This window comes from Schistocerca serialis, chromosome 5 (assembly GCF_023864345.2).
Source record: "Schistocerca serialis cubense isolate TAMUIC-IGC-003099 chromosome 5, iqSchSeri2.2, whole genome shotgun sequence".
Lineage (NCBI taxonomy): Eukaryota > Metazoa > Arthropoda > Insecta > Orthoptera > Acrididae > Schistocerca > Schistocerca serialis.
Genome location: NC_064642.1, coordinates 32,664,983 through 32,691,023, shown reverse-complemented (window position 1 = coordinate 32,691,023; position 26,041 = coordinate 32,664,983). Strand labels below are relative to the sequence as shown.

Here is a 26,041-nt window from a genome sequence, read left to right as displayed (position 1 = left end):
TGAAAGGAGGATATAAGATGAACATCAACAAAAGCAAAACGAGGATAATGGAATGTAGTCAAATTAAGTCGGGTGATGCTGAAGGAATTAGATTAGGAAATGAGACACTTAAAGTACTAAAGGAGTTTTGCTATTTAGGGAGTAAAATAACTGATGATGGTCGAAGTAGAGAGGATATAAAATGTAGACTGGCAATGTCAAGGAAAGCGTTTCTCAAGAAGAGAAATTTGTTAACATCGAGTATAGATTTAAGTGTCAGGAAGTCGTTTCTGAAAGTATTTGTATGGAGTGTAGCCATGTATGGAAGTGAAACATGGACGATAACTAGTTTGGACAAGAAGAGAATAGAAGCTTTCGAAATGTGGTGCTATAGAAGAATGCTGAAGATTAGATGGGTAGATCACATAACTAATGAGGAGGTACTGAACAGAATTGGGGAGAAGAGATATTTGTGGCACAACTTGACTAGAAGAAGGGATCGGTTGGTGGGACATGTTTTGAGGCATCAATGGATCACAAATTTAGCATTGGAGGGCAGCGTGGAGGGTAAAAATCGTAGAGGGAGACCAAGAGATGAATACACTAAGCGGATTCAGAAGGATGTAGGTTGCAGTAGGTACTGGGAGATGAAGAAGCTTGCACAGGATAGAGTAGCATGGAGAGCTGCATCAAACCAGTCTCAGGACTGAAGACCACAACAACAACAATATGTAACTAACTATTCAACACAAAATATTATTAGAACTCTTCAGTCAGCTTCACCCCAGCCGTCAACTTCACCCCATTTGACGGCAGCAGTCCAGTGTGTATCGCAGCAATGCATAATTAATAAATAATTGCGACTTAAGGTCGAAAGAAGTCACGCGCTAACATTCCATGACAAATAATTCCTTGATACAGTAACAGCATCAATAACAGGATGGGTTGAGAGGGGGAGGGAAGGGGGAAGTACTCTTTACTCTTGTTTACAGAACTGTAGACGACCGGCGGGTGGTGATAACCGTCGTCTATTGAGGAGGTGTACAATATAACTAACTAATGCATACACACTGAAAAAGTCAAAGAAAATGGTACACCTGCCTAATATCGTGTAGGGCCCCCACGAGAACGCAGAAGTACCGGGGCACGACGTGGCATAGACTGAACTAGTGTCTGAAGTAGTGCTGCAGGCAACTGACACCATGAGTTCTGCAGAGCTGTCCATAAATCCGTAACAGTACGAGGGGTTGGAGATCTCTTCTGAACAGCGCGTTGCAAGGCATCCCAGATAGTCTCAATAATGTTCATATTAGAGGAGTTTGGTGGCCAGCGGAAGTGTTTAATGTCAGAGGAGTGTTCCTGGAGCCACCCTATAGCAATTCCGGAAGTGTGGGGTGTCGCATTGTCCTGCTGGAATGGCCAAAGTCCGTCGGAATGCACAATGGACATGAATGGATGCAGGTCAGACTGGATGATTACGTACGTGTCACCTGTCGGAGTCATATCTAGACGTATCAGGGGTCCGATATCACACCAACTGAACACGCCCCACTCCATTACAGAGCCAGCTTGAACAGTCCCGTGCTGACATTCAGAGTCCATGGATTCAAGAGGTTGTCTCCATACCCGTACACGTCCATGCACTCGATACAATTTGAAACGTGATTCGTCCGACCAGGCAACATGTTTCCAGTCATCAAGAGTCCAATGTCGGTGTTGACTGGCCCAGGCGAGGCGTAAAGCTTTGTGTCGTGCAGTCGTCAAGGGTACACGACTGGGGCTCCTTCTCCGAAGCCCTTATCGATGATGTTTCGTTGAAAGGTTAGCACTCTGGTACTTGTTCATGGCCCAGCATTCAAATCTGCAGAAATTTGCGGAAGGTTTGCACTTCTGTCACGCTGAAAGATTATCTTCAGTCGTCATTGGTCCCGTTCTTGCAGGATCTTTTTCCGGTCAGAGCGATGTCGGTGATCTGATGTTTTGTCGTATTCCTGATATTCACGGTGCACTCGTGAAATGGTCGTACTGGAATATCCCCATTTCATTGCTACATCGTGCGCCGATTACAACACCACGTTCAAACTCAGTGAAATCTTGATAAACTGCTATTGCAGCAGCAGTAACCGATCTAACAACTGCGCCAGACACTTGTGCTATATGGGCGATGCCGAGCGCAGCGCCGTATTCTGCCTGCTTACATATTCTCTGTTTTTGAGTTTGCATGCCTAAACCAGTTTCTTTGACGCTTCTGTGTATTGTAAGATAACGAAGTTGTAAGCCTGTTTCCAAATACACTCCTGGAAATGGAAAAAAGAACACATTGACACCGGTGTGTCAGACCCACCATACTTGCTCCGGACGCTGCGAGAGGGCTGTACAAGCAATGATCACACGCACGGCACAGCGGACACACCAGGAACCGCGATGTTGGCCGTCGAATGGCGCTAGCTGCGCAGCATTTGTGCACCGCCGCCGTCAGTGTCAGCCAGTTTGCCGTGGCATACGGAGCTCCATCGCAGTCTTTAACACTGGTAGCATGCCGCGACAGCGTGGACGTGAACCGTATGTGCAGTTGACGGACTTTGAGCGAGGGCGTATAGTGGGCATGCGGGAGGCCGGGTGGACGTACCGCCGAAATGCTCAACACGTGGGGCGTGAGGTCTCCACAGTACATCGATGTTGACGCCAGTGGTCGGCGGAAGGTGCACGTGCCCGTCGACCTGGGACCGGACCGCAGCGACGCACGGATGCACGCCAAGACCGTAGGATCCTACGCAGTGCCGTAGGGGACCGCACCGCCACTTCCCAGCAAATTAGGGACACTGTTGCTCCTGGGGTATCGGCGAGGACCATTCGCAACCGTCTCCATGAAGCTGGGCTACGGTCCCGCACACCGTTAGGCCGTCTTCCGCTCACGCCCCAACATCGTGCAGCCCGCCTCCAGTGGTGTCGCGACAGGCGTGAATGGAGGGACGAATGGAGACGTGTCGTCTTCAGCGATGAGAGTCGCTTCTGCCTTGGTGCCAATGATGGTCGTATGCGTGTTTGGCGCCGTGCAGGTGAGCGCCACAATCACGACTGCATACGACCGAGGCACACAGGGCCAACACCCGGCATCATGGTGTGGGGAGCGATCTCCTACACTGGCCGTACACCACTGGTGATCGTCGAGGGGACACTGAATAGTGCACGGTACATCCAAACCGTCATCGAACCCATCCTTCAACCATTCCTAGACCGGCAAGGGAACTTGCTGTTCCAACAGGACAATGCACGTCCGCATGTATCCCGTGCCACCCAACGTGCTCTAGAAGGTGTAAGTCAACTACCCTGGCCAGCAAGATCTCCGCATCTGTCCCCCATTGAGCATGTTTGGGACTGGATGAAGCGTCGTCTCACGCGGCCTGCACGTCCAGCACGAACGCTGGTCCAACTGAGGCGCCAGGTAGAAATGGCATGGCAAGCCGTTCCACAGGACTACATCCAGCATCTCTACGATCGTCTCCATGGGAGAATAGCAGGCTGCATTGCTGCGAAAGGTGGATATACACTGTACTAGTGCCGACATTGTGCATGCTCTGTTGCCTGTGTCTATGTGCCTGTGGTTCTGTCAGTGTGATCATGTGATGTATCTGACCCCAGGAATGTGTCAATAAAGTTTCCCCTTCCTGGGACAATGAATTCACGGTGTTCTTATTTCAATTTCCAGGAGTGTATGATGATTCAAGATAATTGGTGAGTCCGTTGTGAGTAAATTATAAACCTTGCTTTCCTCCCCAATTATGCTTACCAATTCGCACAGCTCAAATTTTCTTTCCCTCACTAGTATAGGTATTGTAAATTTGTCTACACACCCATGCATTTTGACAGTTGGAGGACACCTCCACAAGCGTTTTCGACGTTAAAATTTCCAGATGTTGGCAACCGGCGCCGTGTATTTGCCGAGCGGCGGCCGTCAGGTGACGAATGGTGGGTGCGGTGTCTCTGGCGGCCGGTGCGCCCGTGCTGTTTTCTTAGTGCGGCTTCATACATGACGGTGAGAGGCTCCGCTGACGCGAGTGCGGCGGTCTCTCAGAGCGGCCAGCCGGCGAGTCGTGACGTACAGCCCAGACCACTACCGCGTCACTAATTCAACTTAGCGCAACATGGTCCGCCGACAGATACAAGGCTCTCAGTACCGCTAGAATGGCAGAAGGGAACTACTTCTCATTGTTCTCACTGAGGTGTGCAATATGAACGTGATGTGGTATTCTTGCTGGAATACGCTTGACACTAAGGTATATGGCTAGATAACCGTTCCCGGAAATTTGTATACATCCGTAGCGCCAAACACACACTACTCCGCCAGTTTGTGCTAGATTTCGTGTGTCTGACTGGTACGAAAACCAACGGTGTGCAGTTCTCACTGAACATTCACCGAGCGAGGTGGCGCAGTGGTTAGACACTGGACTCGCATTCGGGAGGACGACGGTTCAATCCCGCGTCCGGCCATGCTGATTTAGGCTTTCCGTGGTTTCCCTAAATCACTCCAGGCAAATGCCGGGACGGTTCCTCTGAAAGGGCACGGCCGACTTCCTTCCCTAATCCGGTGAGACCGATGACCACGCTGTCTGGTCTCCTTCCCCAAACCAACCAACCGACCAACTGAACATTCGAATCAAATGTCTAAACGGGAAGGCCGAGTACGAGGCTGTTAAGAAGAATACAGTAAGAGTGAACGAAATATGGACTGCGTCTCATTTATCATTCATAGATTAAACATATTGTGCTAATATCCGTTAAGGTAATACGAATTGTTTTTCTTTCTGTAGCATATCTAAAGTGAAACACTGCTAAAATAAAATTGGCATAATTATCGTAAAAGTTAAACATGCTCGACTAAGTGAGAAGTTCAAGGTGTCTGGGTAACCTTCTACTAATTTGAGCAGTCGCCTTCTACTTTTATTTGTATTACTACAGGGCGACAACTATTGAACTATATGAAAAAAAACATAAATTAGTTACAAACTACGGCGTGCACACGCTTTATTCAACATATAAACCTCACTACTTATACTCGAATTTACTTTATGACATGTTCGTTATGCCTGCCATCATTGGTGATGATTCTGCATGACACGCTGAAGTATCGGAACATCGATGCTGTGGATGACCTCCTGACTTGCTGTTTTCAGCTCAGCAATGGTTTTGGGGCTATTGATGTACACCTTGTCTTTAATACAGCCACACAAAACGAGTCCCATGGGTTCAGGTCCGGAGAATATGGTGGCCAGTCGATGCCCATGCCAGTGGCCTCTAGGTACCCTGGAGCCAGAATACGGTCCCCAAACTGCTCCTACAGGGCATCAAACACTCTCCTGCTTCGATGGGGTCGAGCTCCGTCTTGCATAAACCACATCTTGTTGAAAACAGGATCACTTTGGACAATGGGGATGAAATCATCTTGGAAAAACTTTACCTTCTGTTCGGTAGTCACCGTGCCATCGAGGAATATCGCACCGATTATTCCGTGACTGGGCACTGGACACCACACAGTCACCCGTTGAGGATGGAGAGACTTCTCGATCGCGAACTGAGGATTCTCAGCCCACCAAATGCGCCAATTTTGCTTACTGACCAACCCATCCAAATGAAAGTGGGCTTCGTCGCTAAACCAAACCATTCCAGTTCTCGTCATACCTTGCGGCCAACTGTCCGGTTTGAACGTCCTAACTCAAACCGTTGAGACGTTATGACGATTTTATTTCAAGTAGTTCAATAATTGTCGCCCTCTATTTAGCGCTTTCCATTTGACTGGTTAGAAGAGCAGTTGTCGTAAAATATACCAGAGCTAAAAATTTCTCAGTACGAGAAATAATCCAAATACAACATGACAGTCACTGCTTGGCAGCCCGCAGCATTGCTTTTTCGTGCGTGACGTCAGTGTGCTCTGACCAGTGGCAGAAATTGGCTCATCCATTAAATTCCTGCAGGTCTCGATCTCACTGAGACAGTGTCTGCAGCGCACTGACTTTTGGTCCTGATGGTCGAAGGATATCCATTCAAGCCAGTAGTCAGCGGAAGCAAAGTAGTCCAGTGTTGACAGCGCTCTTTCTGGCGCTGGCGACACTATCGTCGGATGCATACGATGCGCTGACGGACGTGGTGTGGAAGCAGAGTATAGTCCAGATCAGCGAGCGCCATCTGGAGGTCGCTGCTCGGAACTGAGAAGGAGCCAGCCGACTGTTTGCGCCATGTAATGGCAGCCGCCTCTCGTGGTACTGCAGTGTACCTCACACCAGGTACACAACAATTGCCTTACCAGCAGAGCTGATCATCAGCCTCGTTGTGTGTGTTACTGTCATCCACATTAAAGGCAAGAAATGGAAGAGAAAATCCTAGCACAATAAACTACAGATACAGTAGTTACTCATACCATGCACATAAATTTAAAACACGATGGACATTATTTCGGAAGTATCAGCTCACTGAATATGTTAGACAATTTAATATATTTACGTCACTGAAACCGCTAGATCAGTCAGAGTTACAATTTTCATGTTGCTGGATTCACGAAAATATTTTTACAACAGCATATATTATCCTGTCTAGACCACGTCACCTATTTGTAGTCACATTTCTGCCACAAATAATCTTATTAGCTGCGGACAGTACTCGCCAACCAAAATCGAAAATGCAGAATAAAATTTCCATAGATCTGCACCGGATGGCTTCTGTGAGCATTTTCAGCGTTCCATGCTGACTCCTGTCTTCAGAGATAAGAAACATTTTTAAATATGGCCTTTTCTCTGTCGAGCTACGACTCGCTTCCTATTCCTAGGGTGGCCGCCTGGTTCATCCTCATTTCGCAAGCTCCAGGCTTCTCCCCAACTTTTTAAAAATTTGAAGCTTCTACTTCAATGAGCCCCTCCATGAACCATGGACCTTGCCGTTGGTGGGGAGGCTTGCGTGCCTCAATGATACAGATAGCCGTACCGTAGGTGGAACCACAACGGAGGGGTATCTGTTGAGAGGCCAGACAAACGTGTGGTTCCTGAAGAGGGGCAGCTGCCTTTTCAGTAGTTGCAGCACCAACAGTCTGGATGATTGACTGATCTGGCCTTGTAACACTAACCAAAACGGCCTTGCTGTGCTGGTACTGCGAACGGCTGAAAGCAAGGGGAAACTACAGCCGTAATTTTTCCAGAGGGCATGCAGCTTTACTGTATGATTAAATGATGATGGCGTCCTCTTGGGTAAAATATTCCGGAGGTAAAATAGTCCCCCATTCGGATCTCCGGGCGGGGACTACTCAAGAGGACGTCGTTATCAGGAGAAAGAAAACTGGCGTTCTACGAATCGTAGCGTGGAATGTCAGATCCCTTAATCGGGCAGGCAGTTTAGAAAATTTAAAAAGGGAAAGGGATAGGTTAAAGTTAGATATAGTGGGAATTAGTGAAGTTGGGTGGCAGGAGGAACAAGACTTTTGGTCAGGTGAATACAGGGTTATAAATACAAAATCAAATAGGGGTAATGCAGGAGTAGGTTTAATAATGAATAAAAAAATAGGAGTGCGGGTAAGCTACTACAAACAGCATAGTGAACGCATTATTGTGGCCAAGATAGACACGAAGCCCACGCCTACTACAGTAGTACAAGTTTAGATGCCAACTAGCTCTGCAGATGACGAAGAAATTGATGAAATGTATGATGACATAAAAGAAATTATTCAGGTAGTGAAGGGAGACGAAAATGTAATAGTTATGGGTGACTGGAATTCGAGAGTAGGAAAAGGAAGAGAAGGAAACGTAATAGGTGAATATGGATTGGGGCTAATAAATGAAAGAGGAAGCCGTCTGGTAGAGTTTTGCACAGAGCATAACTTAATCATAGCCTGGAGATACTAGAAGGTTTCAGATAGATTATATAATGGTAAGACAGAGATTGAGGAACCAGATTTTATATTGTAAGACATTTTCAGGGCCAAATGTGGACTCTGACCACAATCTATTGGTTATGAACTGTAGATTTAAAGTGAAGAAACAGCAAAAAGGTGGGAAATTAAGGAGATGGGACCTGGATAAACTGAAAGAACCAGAGGTTGTACAGAGTTTCAGGGAGAGCATAGGGGAACAATTGACAGGAATGGGGGAAATAAATACAGTAGAAGAAGAATGGGTAGCTCTGAGGGATGAAGTAGTGAAGGCAGCAGAGGATCAAGTAGGTAAAAAGACGAGGGCTAGTAGAAATACTTGGGTAACAGAAGAGATACTGAATTTAATTGATGAAAGGAGAAAATATAAAAATGCAGTAAATGAAGCAGGAAAAAAGGAATACAAACGTCTCAAAGATGAGATAGACAGGAAGTACAAAATGGCTAAGCAGGGATGGCTAGAGGACAAATGTAAGGATGTAGAGGCTTATCTCACGAGGGGTAAGATAGATACTGCCTATAGGAAAATTAAAGAGACCTTTGGAGAAAAGAGAACCACTTGTATGAATATCAAGAGCTCAGATGGAAACCCAGTTCTAAGCAAAGAAGGGAAAGCAGAAAGGTGGAAATAGTATATAGGGCTGTATACTTGAGGACAATATTATGGAAATGGAAGAGGATGTAGATGAAGATGAAAAGGGAGATATGATACTGTGTGAAGAGTTTGACAGAGCACTGAAGGACCTGAGTCGAAACAAGGCCGCGGGAGTAGATAACATTCCATTAGAACTACTGACAGCCTTGGGAGAGCCAGTCCTGACAAAACTCTACCATCTGGTGAGCAATACGTATGAGACAGGCGAAATTCCCTCAGACTTCAAGAAGAATGTAATAATTCGAAACCCAAAGAAAGCAGGTAATGACAGATGTGAAAATTACCGAACTATCAGTTTAATAAGTCACAACTGCAATATACTAACGCGAATTCCTTACAGACGAATGGAAAAACTGGTAGAAGCCGACTTCGGGGAAGATCAGTTTGGATTCCGTAGAAATGTTGGAACACGTGAGGCAATACTGACTCTACGACTTATCTTAGAAGAAAGATTAAGGAAAGGCAAACCTACGTTCCTAGCATATGTAGACTTAGAGAAAGCTTATGACAATGATGACTGGAATACTCTCTTTCAAATTCTGAAGGTGCCAGGGGTAAAATACAGGGAACGAAAGGCTATTTACAATTTGTACAGAAACCAGATGGCAGTTATAAGAGTCGAGGGATATGAAAGGGAAGCAGTGGTTGGGAAGGGAGTGAGACAGGGTTGTAGCCTGTCCCCGATGCTATTCAATCCGTATATTGAGCAAGCAGTCAAGGAAACAAAAGAAAAGTTCGGAGTAGGTATCAAAATCCATGGAAAAGAAATAAAAACTTTGAGGTTCGCCGATGACATTGTAATTCTGTCAGACAGCAAAGGATTTGGAAGAGCAGTTGAACGGAATGGACAGTGTCTTGAAAGGAGGGTATAAGATGAACAGCAACAAAAGCAAAACGAGGATAATCGAATGTAGTCGAATTAAGTCGAGTGATGCTGAGGGAATTAGATTAGGAAATGAGACACTTAAAGTACTGAAGGAGTTTTGCTATTTGGGGAGCAAAATAACAATAAGTAGAGAGGATATAAAATGTAGACTGGCAATGGCAAGGAAAGCGTTTCTGAAGAAGAGAAATTTGTTACATCGAGTATATATTTAAGTGCCAGGAAGCCGTTTCTAAAAGTATTTGTATGGAGTGTAGCCATGTATGGAAGTGAAACATGGACGATAAATAGTTTGGACAGGAAGAGAATAGAAGCTTTTGAAATGTGGTGCTACAGAAGAATCCTGAAGATTAGATGGGTACATCACATAACTAATGAGGAGGTATTGAATAGAATTGGGGAGAAGAGGAGTTTGTGGCACAACTTGGCTAGAAGAAGGGATTGGTTGGTAGGGCATATTCTGAGGCATCAAGGGATCACCAATTTAATATTGGAGGGCAACGTGGAGGGTAAAAATCGTAGAGGGAGACCAAGAGATGAATACACTAAGCAGATTCAGAAGGATGTAGGCTGCAGTAGGTACTGGGAAATGAAGAAGGTTGCACAGGATAGAGTAGCATGGAGAGCTGCATCAGATCAGTCTCAGGACTGAAGACCGCAACAACAACAACAACTTCAACGAGGCTTCAGCTGCCAAATGACTCACATTTGATTCAAATGCTGCGATAGTCGTTGGGCATCCCGATCTGCTGCTAACACTGCTCGCTCTTGGCAGGGTTTCTTACGTTCTCATTTACAACGTAATGACACAGGGAGATCACCTGAAGTCACCCGTAAAAGCATCACCCTGAACCCAACCTAACAGTCCACAAACATTAGCTGTAGGCCGAATAGGGTAAAGCAGCTGCTCAGATCGCGGATTCAAAGTGCCCACATGACTTGCGGAAACTTTGCCACGTGACGGATCTTATTTCGCTCGCAGCCAAGACGACTGCCCATATGCGGTGTTGTCTGCCTTGTTAGGCACATAAATACGTAACATCCCTGTCTTAAATTTAAAATCAGATAACTACTTCTTCGAAAACTCTCTACAAACGCTGAAATTGGATGTTACACCAGATGAATGGTATCAGTAGTCCGTGAAAAGTGGACGCTCGTGTTAAAGCGGTACTCCCAATCGACAGGTCATATACGATTAGTAGAGTTAGAATTTGTACGAAATTCTCGAGGCTACTCCCTACACAATATAGTAAACTCAGCAAACGAAGAATGACGGTTTGTATGGAGCTGTATAAGTTGGAATATTGTACTATACGTAAAGAGCAATTGGTGCGTAGTCGTCCGCTCTTGGATAAAATAAAAGCCACGACCAGCAGCTGGCGGAAAACTGTTGTCAAGGCAGTCTTATCTTTTCCTACAACGTCACAAGCGACATTATTGGCTCCGAGCGGGATTACACACTGAGAACACCCCTGAATCACATTCGGGAGGAGCGGGTTCTGTCCCCAGCTCATTCTGTTGTATATTCCTCGCAAATAAATGCGTCTTTACACGTGTATTTCGCAAAAAAAAAAAATCCAAAAAAAAATTAGTAATGTGGCGGTCTACAGACGACGTTTTCATACCGGGACTCTTTTAGACTGAATGAAAGCCATAGCTGACAACTGCTGCGACAAGTTATTAGAATGCAGCTCGTTATCTGGAAGTGTCCAGTGACATTTATCTGTTCATTAGTACGGACACATACTGCAACTCACCTATCAGAGCGTGTTGTAAGCACCTTTATTCATCATTGTCAGCTGTACGCAGTTATTCGAAATTATGTGTCTTACGTCGTAGATATACACTGTGACATTCATTGAATCGTGATTTGTACGGCTGATCTGTTCCTGAAATCTTGTTCAAAAACTAATTATAGCCAATGTAACCTTCTTTTCTAACTGCATAAAATTAATTGACTTCTCATGGTCAGGATTCACAGACATCTAGACTTTTTCAAAGGATATCATATTCGCCGTTGACATGTAAGCAGTGTGCTAGAACATTGATCTGCAGCGATTTACGTCAGTCATGTTAACATTTCACGTAATTTAAATCATTTCACGATGTACAAAAGTCCTAGAGTGAAGAGACCTACTTTTGATGGTGGCATGAATACATGTCGGAGGATTTTAGAGTCTGACATTATCTTATGCAAAATCTTTTGCAGTTCCATTTGAAAATGACCCAAAGGCCGAAACTGTAGTTGTGAAAGAAAAAATTTCTGCAGTAAACGGCGAATGTGATGTTCTTTGCGAAATTCATAAAATTAGTGTGGCTACCGAAATGTGGCACACAGTGAATGTATACGATACTAAAAGCACAAACTTTTCAGTAGACACGTGGACGTATTGATACAAACCGCCACAGAATGCATTCGTTGTAAATATCGTTATGCTTTGCTCTCTGCGCACCACAAACAGTCCGCGAAGTGATGCTTTTAACAGCACTGAACATTGCTGAGCGATAGTGTTGTAACTAAATGATATTTACAGGAGAAACATGATGGATATAGTGCAGAATCGTAGTATCTGAGCAGTGTCTCGTATAGTCACAATGGAAAGTGCATGCGGACCTGCATTTCACCTGTGATAGGGCTGACGGTAATGCGTCGCAAGGTGCGTGTTTGTACGAACTCAAATACCCTGATCGAAGAATCCCCGAAAACAATACCTTTACAGGGATCTACCAGCGTCTCTGACAACAATGCAGGTTGTCAAGTGACACAGGAGCAGGAGGTCAGGACCCGAAGTTGAGGATATTGGTTTGGAAGAAGTACTGTACTTTCCAAGAAGGGGAATGGCTGCACAAGCGGCTGTACTAAGCAACACTAGTGCACAGAGAATTTTGCGTCGCTGTTCACTGCACCTCTACCATCTCCGGGTTCAACTTCTTACCTAAAGGTTCTTTGGTTCTAGAATGAAGTTTTGTCCCTGGATACCACGACAGATTGGAGTCAAACATCGGTTTAGGAGCAACATTTTATTTATAGACGAAGCAGCATTCACACTTCATCACATTTTTAATTTCCGTAACACACATTTATTGGAATGACGTAAAGACATGTTGTTCATTGGTCATCACATAAGTAACGTTTATCATAGAATGTGTGATTAGAGACACTAGATGATCGTGTTATTGGGCCATACACTCTTCCTAGAGAACTTTACGGACAGGGGTACCTTGGGTTTCTGAGGCGGGAGCTTCCTGCCGGACTGCTCGGAGATGAGATGTACATTGTATTAAGGGTATAAGTCCAGATATTTCTATGGCGACGAAGGACAGTGTGCTGAACAACATAACATTACTATTTACTTGATTTGCAGACTAATAAATATAGCTATTAAGACTCACATGCTTTTTCGTTACTTACTACCTCTAAGTGTATGTAGTAAGAGCAAGCTATTAATCCTTATTTTCCCCTGGGTAGCAGGTCAGGTGTGGATGCATGGATGCAGAACAGTTAGTCTATACCAGCAGGTGTAGTCCACTTAGTGGCAGTTGAGGCCATTCAGAAAACATCAGGTAGTCCATTATGTGACATGTTCGGGGAAACACAACTAACACATTGCAGTGCATACATCTTAAGGTAACAATTACCACACTATCTGCACTTGTACCCCTAAAACACTGTATGATACACGCATAGTGGAGCATGGGTGCGTTTTACTGCTAGTGTAAGGCGACACCTATAGCGCCAGTCGTCCAAGATGGACCTCGGCCCCCAAAATTACCTGACCTCAATCCTCTGGACACTTTTTTTTTGCCTGTGGTCATCTCAGAAGTGAAGTGTACAACACTGCCATTGATGCAGTTGAAGAACTGGTGCAGCGAATTGCAGTATTGTCAAGATGATCCGGTGGGGGAGGGGGGGGGGGGGTGATATGTTTGAAATAATTCGTAGCTAACTCGAGAGGCGGGAGCAGTATTGCTTCTAAATGCGAGAATGTGCAGCACATCCTTGAACAGGCACGAGATCGCAGTAAAATTTAACAAATAAAGTGCTCAAGTAGTATTTTTTTCATTTTCTTTTTAAGATTGGCCTTGTACGAAACCTGAGCCCAGTTAGAAGAGGACTTAATCCAAAAGTTTAAAATTCCAGTACGTCTGCACTAATTTGGACTATGTTTGATAACGAAGTCAGTGGCAGCTCGTAGCCTCAAATTGGCGACTGTCTCGCAAACGGCTCGCTTGCGGAATCCTCTCTGCTGGAACATTTTCGCTTCTACTATCGTAGACTTTCCTCCGTCTCAGTTTTCGAAATGCAATGTTTCAGGTAAGTCAGTTTTGCTCTGTAAAGTACAAAATAATAAGTCAGTGGAATATTTATTTATGTAGGTAAGCGTAATATACGTTTTCTGCGAAGTCATGACCATTGTTTATTTAGTTCCTTTCAGAGTGTTGCAGGAACCAATTATAATTTCTTAAATAAAATATTGTCTTGTCTATGATGTAGCCGCTGCATTTAATTCAAATGTGTCCAGATTGATTTACATCAAATTTCTACGAGTTTTAGTTAGGTAATTAGAAATGTTCAAACTAATGGATGCCCCATGCTACGCATAGTGTTTCTGATTTCATAGAGCGACAGGTTTCCTCGATGTGCTTTTGAAGTCATCTGCGGTTGTGTGTTCCGTGGCATAAACATGATTCTTTAGATCTTCCAACAGAAAGAAATCTGCTCATATTAAAACGGGCAAGCGTGCGGACCATTTCTGGTCACGCCGTCCTAAATATTTTGTGGGATACCTGTTGTTCAGTTCTTGCGTCCCATCACGCGCAGGATGGGGTGGGTGGTCAATATGCTGCATCGACATACGGCTTCTAATATCTAGGCTGACATTTCCAAGGAGAGCACCTAAATTTCTGACACTGAGAGCTCGATACACCTCGCTTGTCAGAGTACCTGCAATTCCACACCGCTCATTAAAGCACATTCTGATTAGACGAACGACGCGGATTACCCATCTTTGATTTCGAGTCTTCAAGTAATACATATTACGACGGCTTCATGAACTTAATTCGTGAAAGTGAGTCCATTTGAGAACAAATACTTCGTAAGACGCCCAAGTGAAATCATTCGCGGCCTCCTGTGAAGCCTGTCGGCTGAGGATGGCATGGCGGCCAGTCGTTATCGTTGGGCCTTCACGGCCTGTTCGCGCGGAGCTTTTTCTTTTTTTTATTTGTAGAAAATGTCTCTCCGATAGACATCGTTCTGCTGTAGCTCCTGTGTCAGTGACAGACCGTACATGTGGAAGTTGTCACCGTGCACTGTTAGTCACACAGATGAGAAGCTGATACCAGTGACCGCAGCAACGTACTGTGAGCCGACATTCGGATCGTGTTGTACTGCACCTGAAACAAGCTGTTCGATATCGTCATTTGTTGTTGGTCTTCGTCTATTACTGCCGCGCCTTCTCGAACTAGTTGCTTCTCGAAGTCGTTTTTCAGCACGTAGGAACGTAACGGCTGATGGAGCTCTTTGACAAGGGTGTTTCACGGTGTGGCCCATGGGTGCTAACTTGCCATTGTGTCGGCATTCGCCGAGTAACACGTCGACGTACTAGCAGGTTGCACGTGACATGTTCATCGCGCGTCACTCCAAGTGCCTATGCACTCCGAGCTGCTTGGTATACGACGCTGTAATGAGATATTCTGCAATCTAACCGGACACGACGACAAATAGAGGATCGAGGTGGGTTGTCGCCTCGTGACGCCAAACACTTTCTATCTAGAATGTTGCGTCAGTCCTTACAACGTTGGATCTTTCTAGTTCTATAGCTAAAATTGAGAATGTGGGTTTCGCGGGAGGCGTGCCAGAGATAAATCCCTGCAGTCGCACTATCCTCTGTGTCCTCGGTGGCTCAGATGGATAGCCGGCACGGTATCTCAGCGTGTTCGGTCAGAGGGTTAGCTGCCCTCTGTAATAAAAAAATTGAGTTAACCGATCAACGACGAACTTAAAAAAACGAGTAGCCGTCTGCCCTGAGCAGATTCAACGAACGAAGGCGAACAAAATAAGATTAAAAAAAAGATGGATAGAGCGTTTGCCATGTAAGCAGGAGATCCGGGGTTCGAGTCCCGGTCGGGGCACACATTTTCAGCTGTCCCCGTTGACGTATGCCAACGCCTGTAAGCAGCTAAGGGTTTTCATTTGATTGTAATTTCATTTTTGACATCCATGCACTTCCGTCAATTGGTGATGGATTTCAATCGGCGCAGTGCCCTTTGCATTCAAAAACCGAATAACTGCGCGCAATTAGCACATGGCGGTAACATCCAACGGGAGCCCCATTCTCAACGGCTGCCAAGCCAAGACTGAGCGCCCGAGCGCGGCATGCACATGTTTACACACAGCTCGTGAATCACTCTTCATAAGAGTGTGACCAACTGCCACACAAACCGAGTTCTGTACTTATAAAAAAATAGGAGACCTAACTTTTGGGATTACCCTCGTATTGATTCTGTATTAGTTATAAGTTTTTCTAATGCTGCACAAAAAAAAGATATCAAATGGATGTAAACAAATAGAGCCCGTCTCCACGTGGCGGGACACGGGCCACGGTGTGGGTGCGGACGGGAGCCGGTGTGGTGTTACTTTCAGTCACTCCGGACCCCGGACCCAGTCACAGCGGCTAAGTACCAACATACGACCCACCATAAGAAATTAGACGGTGGGTCGTAAAAAAACAATACCCTCGTATCCGCGGATGGTGCTGCGCTGCGATATCAATGTCGACTATGAACATGCTGGCCGACACCGTTCAAATTCTGCAGAAGATACTAATGTACGTGTCCTGTGAACATGAACGTCCTCTCTCTAGTTGTTCGAGGTGTTCTGTTGTTTTTTTTTCTGAACACGAGTGTAGACGATGTCTCCCGCTGCAGTCGCGTGCTTGTAAGACTGAGCCAGCGTGTTTGTTGAGTGCAGCTGTGGTCTCGCCGTGTTTCAGCTGGGCGTCTCGCCGATCAACAGCTACGACGCGTTCAACCTGAAGCCCGGCGCCGAGTACAGGTTCCGCGTGACGCCGCGCAACCGCTACGGCTGGGGTGAGTCGGTGGCCACCAGCTCCCCCGTCACCGTGGGCCGGCCGCGGGAGCTGCCAGAGTTCGTCGCCATCCTGCCGGGCCAGCTGAAGGCGCTCGCCGGCTCCGACATCACGCTGGAGTGCCAGGTGAGCGGCCCGCACTGCTGCCGGTGGTCGAGACTCGCGGGAACAGCCAACGCCTTTCACTTCGCCCCTTAACATTTCTACTATTCTGAAGGCTTCAACCGTTGGACTAGAGTCACAGCCTTGAAATCCGTCACAAAAATATTAATCAATTTGGTAATAGTTTTGCATCAGTTTCGTATTTTTGTCTTAGAGAGACCAAATGTAAATGAAGTTTGTTACTAATATGGCTATAAAGTTTCTCGCGACAGAGCCCTCGGACAAAAACTTTTCAGTTAACAAGCCGCGCCGAATTGTGATAAAATGCCAAGCTTTCCGCGACTGCCTCGACTATCGTCGTGTGAGGCTAACTCAGGCTGTAGTACAGCTGCAAAACTACCGTAGGCTACAGCAGACTGTCATAAGTAAGTTTAGGCTACAGCAGTTTTCATAGTGCCCTCGGTCAGTTAAGATCGTATCCGTATTGGAAATTTGTGGTAAGCTCCTATGGGACCAAATTGTTGAGGTCATCGGTCCCTAGGCTTACACACTACTTAATCTGACTTAACCTAACTTACGCTAAGGACAACACACACACCAATCCCCGAGTGAAGACTCGAATCTCATCAGGGGGGGTGGGGGGGGGGGGGGGCAGTGCGCCCCAGACCGCACGGCTACACCGCACGGCGTAATAACCGCATTACCTGTATGTTCTGTGTGTTGGATAACTATCGGGCCTTACCTTATATCGCTCGTTTTGTTTACGTATGTGATCTCTGTTACTAGATTCATACAGTAACCAGACGTAGTGAACCGCCTAGAAACTGAACATCTTTGTTCTACATAGGTATCATCCTGTCTGTCACATAAAGATAATGGAAATTTATAGCAAAATTTATTTGGCAATGCTTAACTCTGGTTTTATTGGAAAATTGTTGATTTAGAACGTGAAACAGAGGAACGTTATCGTAAAAATAAAAAACTTACACATTTATCGTACAGCATAATAACACGTTATTTCCTCAGATATATCAAACTTCTATTCAACACTTCGTCGAGCTTCTATAAAACGTGTTTCTGTTATTCGTAAGCCGGCCGTTGTGGCCGAGCGGTTCTAGGCGCTTCAGTCTGGAACCCCGCGACCGCTACGGCCGCAGGTTCGAATCCTACCTCGGGCATGGATCTGTGCGACGTCCTTAGGTTAGTTACGTTTAAGTAGTTCTACGTTCTAGCGGACTGATGACCTCACATGATAAGGCGATAGTGCTCAGAGCCATTTGAACCATTTTGTTATTCGTAAACAACTTTCGCACATATCAATAACGACAGGAAACTCTTGCCTTTGTTCGTGATGAAGAACGCTCTATTGAGTACAAAATGACAACGATAGCTATAGAGATTTTCTCACGTTCGTGCATGTAAATTGTACTTGCGTCAGAAGTTATTGCACTGATTAGACAAAGGCGCAGAAGTTAGGAGGTCAACTAATTTTTGTTACTCATGAAATGCAATTTATATTCTCGAACGATATGAAATGCACAATGGACTAACACTGAATGATGTGCGGTTCTAGGCGGCCGCGGTTGTCTCGCGGTTCTAGGCGCGCAGTCCGCAACCGTGCGACTGCTACGGTCGCAGGTTCGAATCCTGCCTCGGGCATGGATGTGTGTGATGTCCTTAGGTTAGTTAGGTTTAACTAGTTCTAAGTTCTAGGGGACTGATGACCTAAGATGTTAAGTCCCATAGTGCTCAGAGCCATTTGAACAATTTGGGCGGTTCTATTACGTGCAAAACAAACAACCAAACACAAAAAAAGAGACGTCATCGCCTTCCAACTCCTCTCTTACGCGTTCTTTCATGTTTCTTTCCCTACCAATGCTCCAGTACTACCGCTAGCCCCACCATTTACTGCCTCATTTACGTACTCCACCAAACCTACCGAACCGTAGCTTCGGAACATCGCAGCTCTAGACTGTCGTGAAACTGGCAAGGCTCCCGCTTTTGTGCCCAGAGGACGGCGTCTGATTTGCTTTATTAGGTATACGTCATGATGACGTCACGGAAATGACGTGAACGGTGGTAGTGCTCTGTTTCCAGTACCACTTTTTGCGTCACCACTCATATTCAGGGGGTGAACTACGAGAAGCCTTCCACTGTGCTATTTCAGCATCAGATGCAGGCTTCCATACATTTCTAAGTGCACAGCTGGCGTCTCAATCACAGTTTTTATCAGATAGTCTAATTTCCACTGTTTTTCTAATCAGATAGTCCCAATAGTTCGAAGCGTGGGCAAGAATCCTTCAGAGAAAAATGGGTCAAGAAGTAAAACCCTAAATTTTTCCAAACTTGTTTTGGAAAATGCTACCCGCGTAACCTATCACAGAACGGGAATCAAGATGGCGATCAAACCATGTACAAACGCGGGTCACACGGGCGATCTCAGCATTTTCTTGACACACTGTAAATAAAATTTTTAAAATAAGCGTTTCAGACTTACACAAGAAAAAGTTACCTACATTTCCCTGAGCACCATTGTTAACTATTGAAGTAAAGGACTAGTTTGATTCGAGATGAAAATTGAACATACTGGAGTCAAATCAGTTCTCTAAAAGTCAGTATGTGTTGCACTGTGTTCCTCTTCGTTGGAGTGTATCAAAATTGGAGCTGTCCGCCATCTCGGATGAGGAAATGAACTCCAGTTTGAGTAAAGATTGCTATCCCAGAGCTAGTTGTCATGCGCTGTCACTGTAGTTTGATCACGTACAGGCAAACACAGGCAGTTGTTTCGAGCTGTCTGAGCTCCAATGTCTGCTTCTTCTACCAAAAGAAAATTTCCAATTTCACGTAATGCGGAGTTCACGCTACTGAAGCCGAAAACTGAATAAATGAGCGCTGAACAACTAATCGTCGAAATAGCCGAAGAGGAACTGTCATAAAAACGTAATAAAATAAGGAAAAAGACGACCTGCCGTAATATTTCATACTCAGATGATATCAAAACGACCATGACAGAACGGTACATCACTGTTTCGGTAAACACTTCAACCCCATTCTGAGGAAGTTCGAATTTTCTGTTATGTGGATTAATGACATGGGGACGGCTCAAATTCCTCTCGGACCATCCAGCTGAATATCTGAGTCTGATAATAGTTCTAGGATTGTTTCATGGATTCCCTAAACGTTTTAAGGCAATTTTTGGGATGATACTCAGAGGATACGACAGATTCCCTTCTCCACACTTGAACAATCTCTACCTGCGCCTCGATAGGATACTGAGCCCTAATTGTCCTTCCCTCCCTTTCGAGTATCTGGGGATCCAGATTTGAAATTTAAGGGCAACCGTACACCTTAAGGATACAGTGGAAATTTAAGATCAACATTCTACTTACTGTGGCACTTTCGTGCTTAACGCAACACGTAATTCAGCCGGCTTCTGGCTACACCGTGATTACGCTAAATCTTCTTCTTCTTCTCTCGGTGCCTATCAGTTTCGCATGCTGGCGATCATCATGGTTGTTCTTCTCTTGTTCGTAGCAACGCGGAGTGGTTCTGTTGAAGACATACTGAACCAGCATCAGAGGTTGTCAAACCAAGATATTCGTCTTCTTCAGGACTTCTTTTGCTGTTGATTTTTCCCAAGACGTATTTTTGTAGCAAATCGTATCTATTTGTATATCGCATATATGTCTTAGATATTGCAAGTTTCGGCATTTCACTGTCTTGATTAATTTAGGTGTTGCGTTCAATCTTCTCGAGACATCTACGTTTGTCACTCTCTGGTCTGTTTTCTCAGGATCCGCCTATAAAGCTACATTTCAAAGGCCTCCAGCTTCATCTCCGTGTTTCTATTTAAGGTCCATATCTCTACTCTCTGCTCCGATAGCAGTGTGAAAGTCTGATTTTTCTTCTTAAAGGTATGTTATCGTTTTTGAAGAAGGAGTTCATTTTCAGAAACACGCTTCTTGCTTTCTCGATGAGAATCTTGATTTCTTGCGAGCTATCCCAAACGTTAAATCGTTTAACGCAAATGTCAGGGTGGTTCCTTTTAAAGGACACAGCTGATTTCCTTCGCCGCCCTTCCGTAATCCGAGCTTGTGCTGCATCTCTAATGACCAAGTTGTCGATGGGGCGTTGAAATCTAATCTCCGGCCCGGGTGGCGACAGCCATGCCTTTCAGAGTGGGTGTGCGACGTCGCCCACATCGCCTAGATAGAGCGAACAGCTCGCTGATCGATCTCCTGTCCCAGCAGTGCGAGCTCTCTGCTCCAGTAACGTCAGTGAGCTGTCCACTGCTGTTATCTTAGGAGGCATGTAGTTAACGGTTTAGGAACTTACACCTGTCATACTGTATTTCGGGACAATGATGCACCGGTGTAAGAACAAGCACCATAATGATCAGAGGCACGGGAAAATCATGCAAAAGTGTGACTTTTGATAATACAAGCATACAGGAATCATTGAAGCCAAAACGCCCATGAGAGTCTACGAAGCATCATTTAGGTACAAACGCAAATTCACGATGCATTTGACTATCACTTGTTATACATTTCTGACGAAGAAGCTGACGTCACACCATTGGAAAGAAGCGGAGGTATTAAATGTATATCCAAAAGTCACAGGAAGGTCATCCAGATAAACATTCGCCTTGTATGTCGCGTTAGACGCTGTGTATTACGCGTCTGTAGGCACGATAGCTGAGAGGCCTGTTATGGACCGGTCTGTAAGTGTAGAGTTACTGCCTACTGTGGATGTGGAATTGTAACACCGCACAACAAACTTTTGCCTTCTGTATGAGACTAGGTGATTACGACTAATTTTCGTATACTGAATTCAGATTAGATTTTAGTTTTTCTCCGTCACGTACAGTTTCTTCTGGATCTCTCTTCGTTGTCTGTTACGGAAATACGCTTTAATTTAATTGAAATACGTTTCAGTTCACATGCAACGGTTAAACCGTATTCTCTATTGTATTTTGATTTCTGTGTGTGTCAATCGAGTGTTAGCGGTCATAAACAGAAGTTACAGTTCTGTCTTGTGCTGCCACCAGTCATATGAAACTTTTTATACTTGCAAATTTTTTGTATATTGTAGGAGTAGCCTAAAAATATTGTGCATTTTTATGTAAAGTAGTGTAAAGCTAGCTTACGGTGAATCAGAGCACTGCGCTTAAATTAGAGGAAGCATTTATCTTGTGGAGTGGTCACTTCTATCAACTATAGTATCGGTTTAAAAGCTTTCCTGTCAGTGCCTTTTAATGAGGTACATATTCCCCTTTTTTGTGCTCCGACAGGAGCATTTATCCGCTGTTCAAATATGCCCAAAGTGGTACTGCAGTGACAAAAACTGGGATGAAAATAGTCTTAAACATCCCCGAAAAGAACTTCAAAATGACTGCCAAAAATTAGGTAAAACTGCGAGGACGTCAAATTTAGTAAAATATTTCCAGTAATCCCTATTTTAAGACAATAAGCATAAGCCAGATATTTTGGATGAATTACAACCGACGAGAAAAGTAATAAAAAAAAATGTAATGCCAAAGATTTTGTGTTAATCTTTCATTATCTGTAGTTATTTCTTGTTTATAGGTGACAAAAAGTGTATGAATGTGTCGAAATATATAAACAAACTGTGAAAACTTTACTGACCAATAGAATTCGTTTCATACAAGCATCACACCCTGCTGTAGCAGGGAAAAGTAGGGAAGTAGAGGGAAAGTGGTGCTCTCACAGCAGAAAAAAGGCGAATATGTTCGTCTTTGAAGGACTGTGACAAAAAAGTGACCTGCCTCAATCCTCACCCAAAAATTTGGCAGGCGAACATATTCGCACTTTTATGCTGAAAGAGACCAGCAGAGAGACATGACCATACATAGACTGAGGGGGAGGGGGGTGTTCTGGACTCTCACATACGAGCGAACTTTAACGCGTAGGTACAGGGGAGGGTGCACTTTGGATCGAAATTTTGAACACATAATTTGGACCCCATAGTCTTTTTTAGTATTTTAGTATATTTAGTATTTTTTAACTGCCGAGGCATAGTGGTGAAAGTGGCAGTGTAAAAGAAAGACAAAAGCAGGCCGTGTAAGTGAGAGGGGAGAAGTGGCAGTTGAATATACTGTAAATCAATTGGAGAAAAAGAAACAGTGGGAGAGAGACATATACAGACAGAGGCAGTGAGAGGGAGATACTGAGTATGAAGGCTTAACTACAGGGAGAGACTGGGTAAAAGGATTGAGAAAGTTATGTATTAAAAGAGCGAGAATATGTTTGGATGCCAAAATTTTTGATGATGAAGGCAGGACGATGATTTCGGCACCTGGTTTCCCACTTTTCTGTCAGACTCTTTTGAAGAGAAACATATACGTCTTTTTTTATGCTCCGACAGGAGTTTTCCGCTGGTAGGTATAGCTACATTATTTACAGATCATTGCAAGCTGGTGTTGAAATAATTATATAGGTAGGAAACCTATACCTAGCGTAGATAAAGACTTTTTCTGCTTCTTGTCCGCCTGCTCAGCTGATTGGTAACGTGTTTGCCTACCATGCAGCGGGGCCAGGGTGGAGATTTTCTCCTCTCGTGAACCGGGTGTTGCGCTGTCATCATCATTTCATCATCACTGATGCGCAAGTCACCCAATGTGGCACCTGAAATAAGACTTGAAATACGGCGGCCGAACTTTCCCAGGTGGGGCCTCTCCGCCATCAACGCCACATGATCATTTAATTTCTGAATCTTAATATCACAACAAGCACTTTTCTTTTCCTTAATGCATTCTCCTCAAAAGCCTGGGGCAATCACGATTGCGAGTTGTCGCCCGGAAGACATACGTAATGGCTGTTTTGCAAACAGTGAGGCGTGTTAACTGAAGATGTCCATAAAAGAGAATTGAAACTGGAGAAGAGCTTTAAAATTTATTGATCTTTTCGTTGAAACTGGGTGTGTACACATCGAGATGAGCACTGGTCTGTGTTACGCACGTTAAACATCCTGCCCAGTTGTATGTTTTCGTCTGCTTCGTTGCTCCATTTCTGATAAAGCTTATTTGTGTTGGCCTATAGCTGCCTTGAGTCTTAAATGGGTTGAAAAAGCGTAACAATTTTTTCAATATTTTTGGTTTAATTGCGTCATCTTAACAGATGCTCAATAGTTTGAGACTTTTCCCCTTATTCTTAATTTTTTCCTTGAATTATTCGTGTTTACGGGAATTTCTAACTTAGTTTTTATATTTTTGAAACAAGTTCAGTAAATGTTCGGTAAACATGAAGTGTAAGTATTGTGTTTCAGGACTACTTATCTGACAGTGAGTGACGAATTACATGTCGGTTTCTTTATCAAAATGGGTTTGATAAATCATGTATCGGATCGTTTGAGCTCTCAACACAACGCAATGAGACATTCTCCATGCTCACGCAACTCGCTAAGTGTTTTATCATGATCCAGAAATTTCCACATCCTCTGCTGGTGACCTTCAAGTAGGGCTAACGTGGGTTGATGTTGATTCCTCAGCTAGGACGCGATATTACGATTCGTGGAGTTCTCTATTATTTTAGAGAGTTTCAAAGTTCCAGAGAGACGTTATCCTGGTAAGTATATTCAAAGCAAATCACGCTTAACGTGGGCGATGCACTACATGTTATGACGACATGAGATGTAGTAAAGAGCTTTTCTGTGCAAATCTTGCAGCTTTTGCTTGAGTCTTCTTATTTCTTCCGTTAAACCAAATTAGTAAGCGTCCCAGAAAGTCGACGGTAATAACTGATGCGAGTGACTGATCACCGCTCGTGCGATCAAATGATATCTGACTTCATCGCCGATTTAAGCGTATCACAATAGGCAGAGAAATGGAAAACAGTATGCTCCTTGCTATTTCATTTTAGTATATGAGCTTATTTCGGCTTTATTGTCTTCATCGGTACATGTCCTGAAGTTGTAGATAGACATATGTCAACTTTGAGTAAATCATTATTGCTCTCTGTAGTTGTTCGTTGTAACGTTATTTTGAGCAACGTTTATAAAGTTGTTCGATTATTTGCTGTTGCGCCTATATTATAATATGTTTTTCACTATCTGATAGTTGTAGAAATACAAGTTTTACAGCTAACTGTTTACTTCAAACTAGCTGTCAAACTTGAATTTCTACAACTATCAGTTAGTGAAAAACGTATTATAATATAGGTGCAACAGCAAATAATTGAACAACTTTATAAATGTTGCTGAAAATAGTATTGCAGGCAGCAACGACAGACAGCAATAATGGTTTACTCGAAGTTGATATACGTGCATCTACAACGTCAGGACATGTTCCGATGAAGTCAATAAGGCCGAAAAAGCTCATATACTTAAATAAAACATCACGCAGCATACTGTTTTCCAGTTATCTGTATAATATCCCACTGCGACATAATATATGCTGCAGGTTTCACAATAAAGAAACTTACAGCATCACACTACGTTTGTTCCTGTTTAGAGTTAGTTGTGAATCCTTGAAACAGACGCTCATCATGGGCAAGCGACTCGTCGTTTAGCAACAGGTTTCTAACGAAGTCACCTCGCTGTGCATAACAACGTCATCCGCGTCCAGTGTCATAGGGCTACAGAAGTCATCTGCGTGATCGTTTGTACAGGATGCGGAAAATAAAACTGGCGCAGAAAATATTTCATAAGATAGGCGACACAACTTGCCCTGTATAAAAAGTTGGTGTGCATGAAATTTTTTCCAGGACATTTTCAGTTTCTCCACCCTGTGTATAGTATGTCGTGCCCTGCAGCGGCCCTAAGTAGTCGGACAGAGTATGTAACTAGTCATTCAGCATCGGTTTATCAATTTCAGTGAAATGAAAGTCATTATGTCGGTAAAATCTATAATAATAATAAAAATGTAAAACGGTCGTGCCTGTCTGTTTGAACATGCCAATCTCGAAAACTGCTAGACGAATTTTCATGGGGTTTTCAAAGTTAACTCGACTGTAGCTTCGGCAACATAAAGGATTTATTTCATCAAAACAGGAGATGAAAAACAGATATCATAGTTTAAAATATTATTTAAAATCGTCTGCTAAGCCTAGTAGATCGGACGTTTCATCATCGTGTAGTACACCAAAGAACCAGTAGATGGCGTTTTTATTTCCGTAGTGCAACAAAGAACCAATAGATAGCACTACTAGTCTTTTTAACTCAGCGAAGAATGTCCTTTCGGAAGTTTACGACTGTGACTAAACTAAGCGCCGCAATCTTATCTTTACTAATACAAACTAAGAGCGAATTTAGTTGGCTAGGACACTCGGCTTTACTGGTTTCGCTTTGTGTATTAACAATTTAACGATATTGGTTTGCTTCTTTCGACAGGTTTTATTTAGGAAAGTTTTTTACGTCAGTGACAGATACATTTTCGGAAGTTTATGTCAATGACAGAATTAAACGCC

General features: G+C 44.1%; 1 protein-coding gene across 1 annotated transcript in view; it reads left to right on the top strand.

The window, feature by feature from the left end:
* LOC126481726 (muscle M-line assembly protein unc-89-like) overlaps positions 1-26,041 on the top strand; it is a 1,115,867-nt gene that overhangs the window by 526,891 nt on the left and 562,935 nt on the right. The window contains exon 34 of the mRNA XM_050105679.1: positions 16,422-16,643. Within this exon, the coding sequence (XP_049961636.1) occupies positions 16,422-16,643 (222 nt within the window). The remainder of the gene's footprint in view (positions 1-16,421; positions 16,644-26,041) is intronic.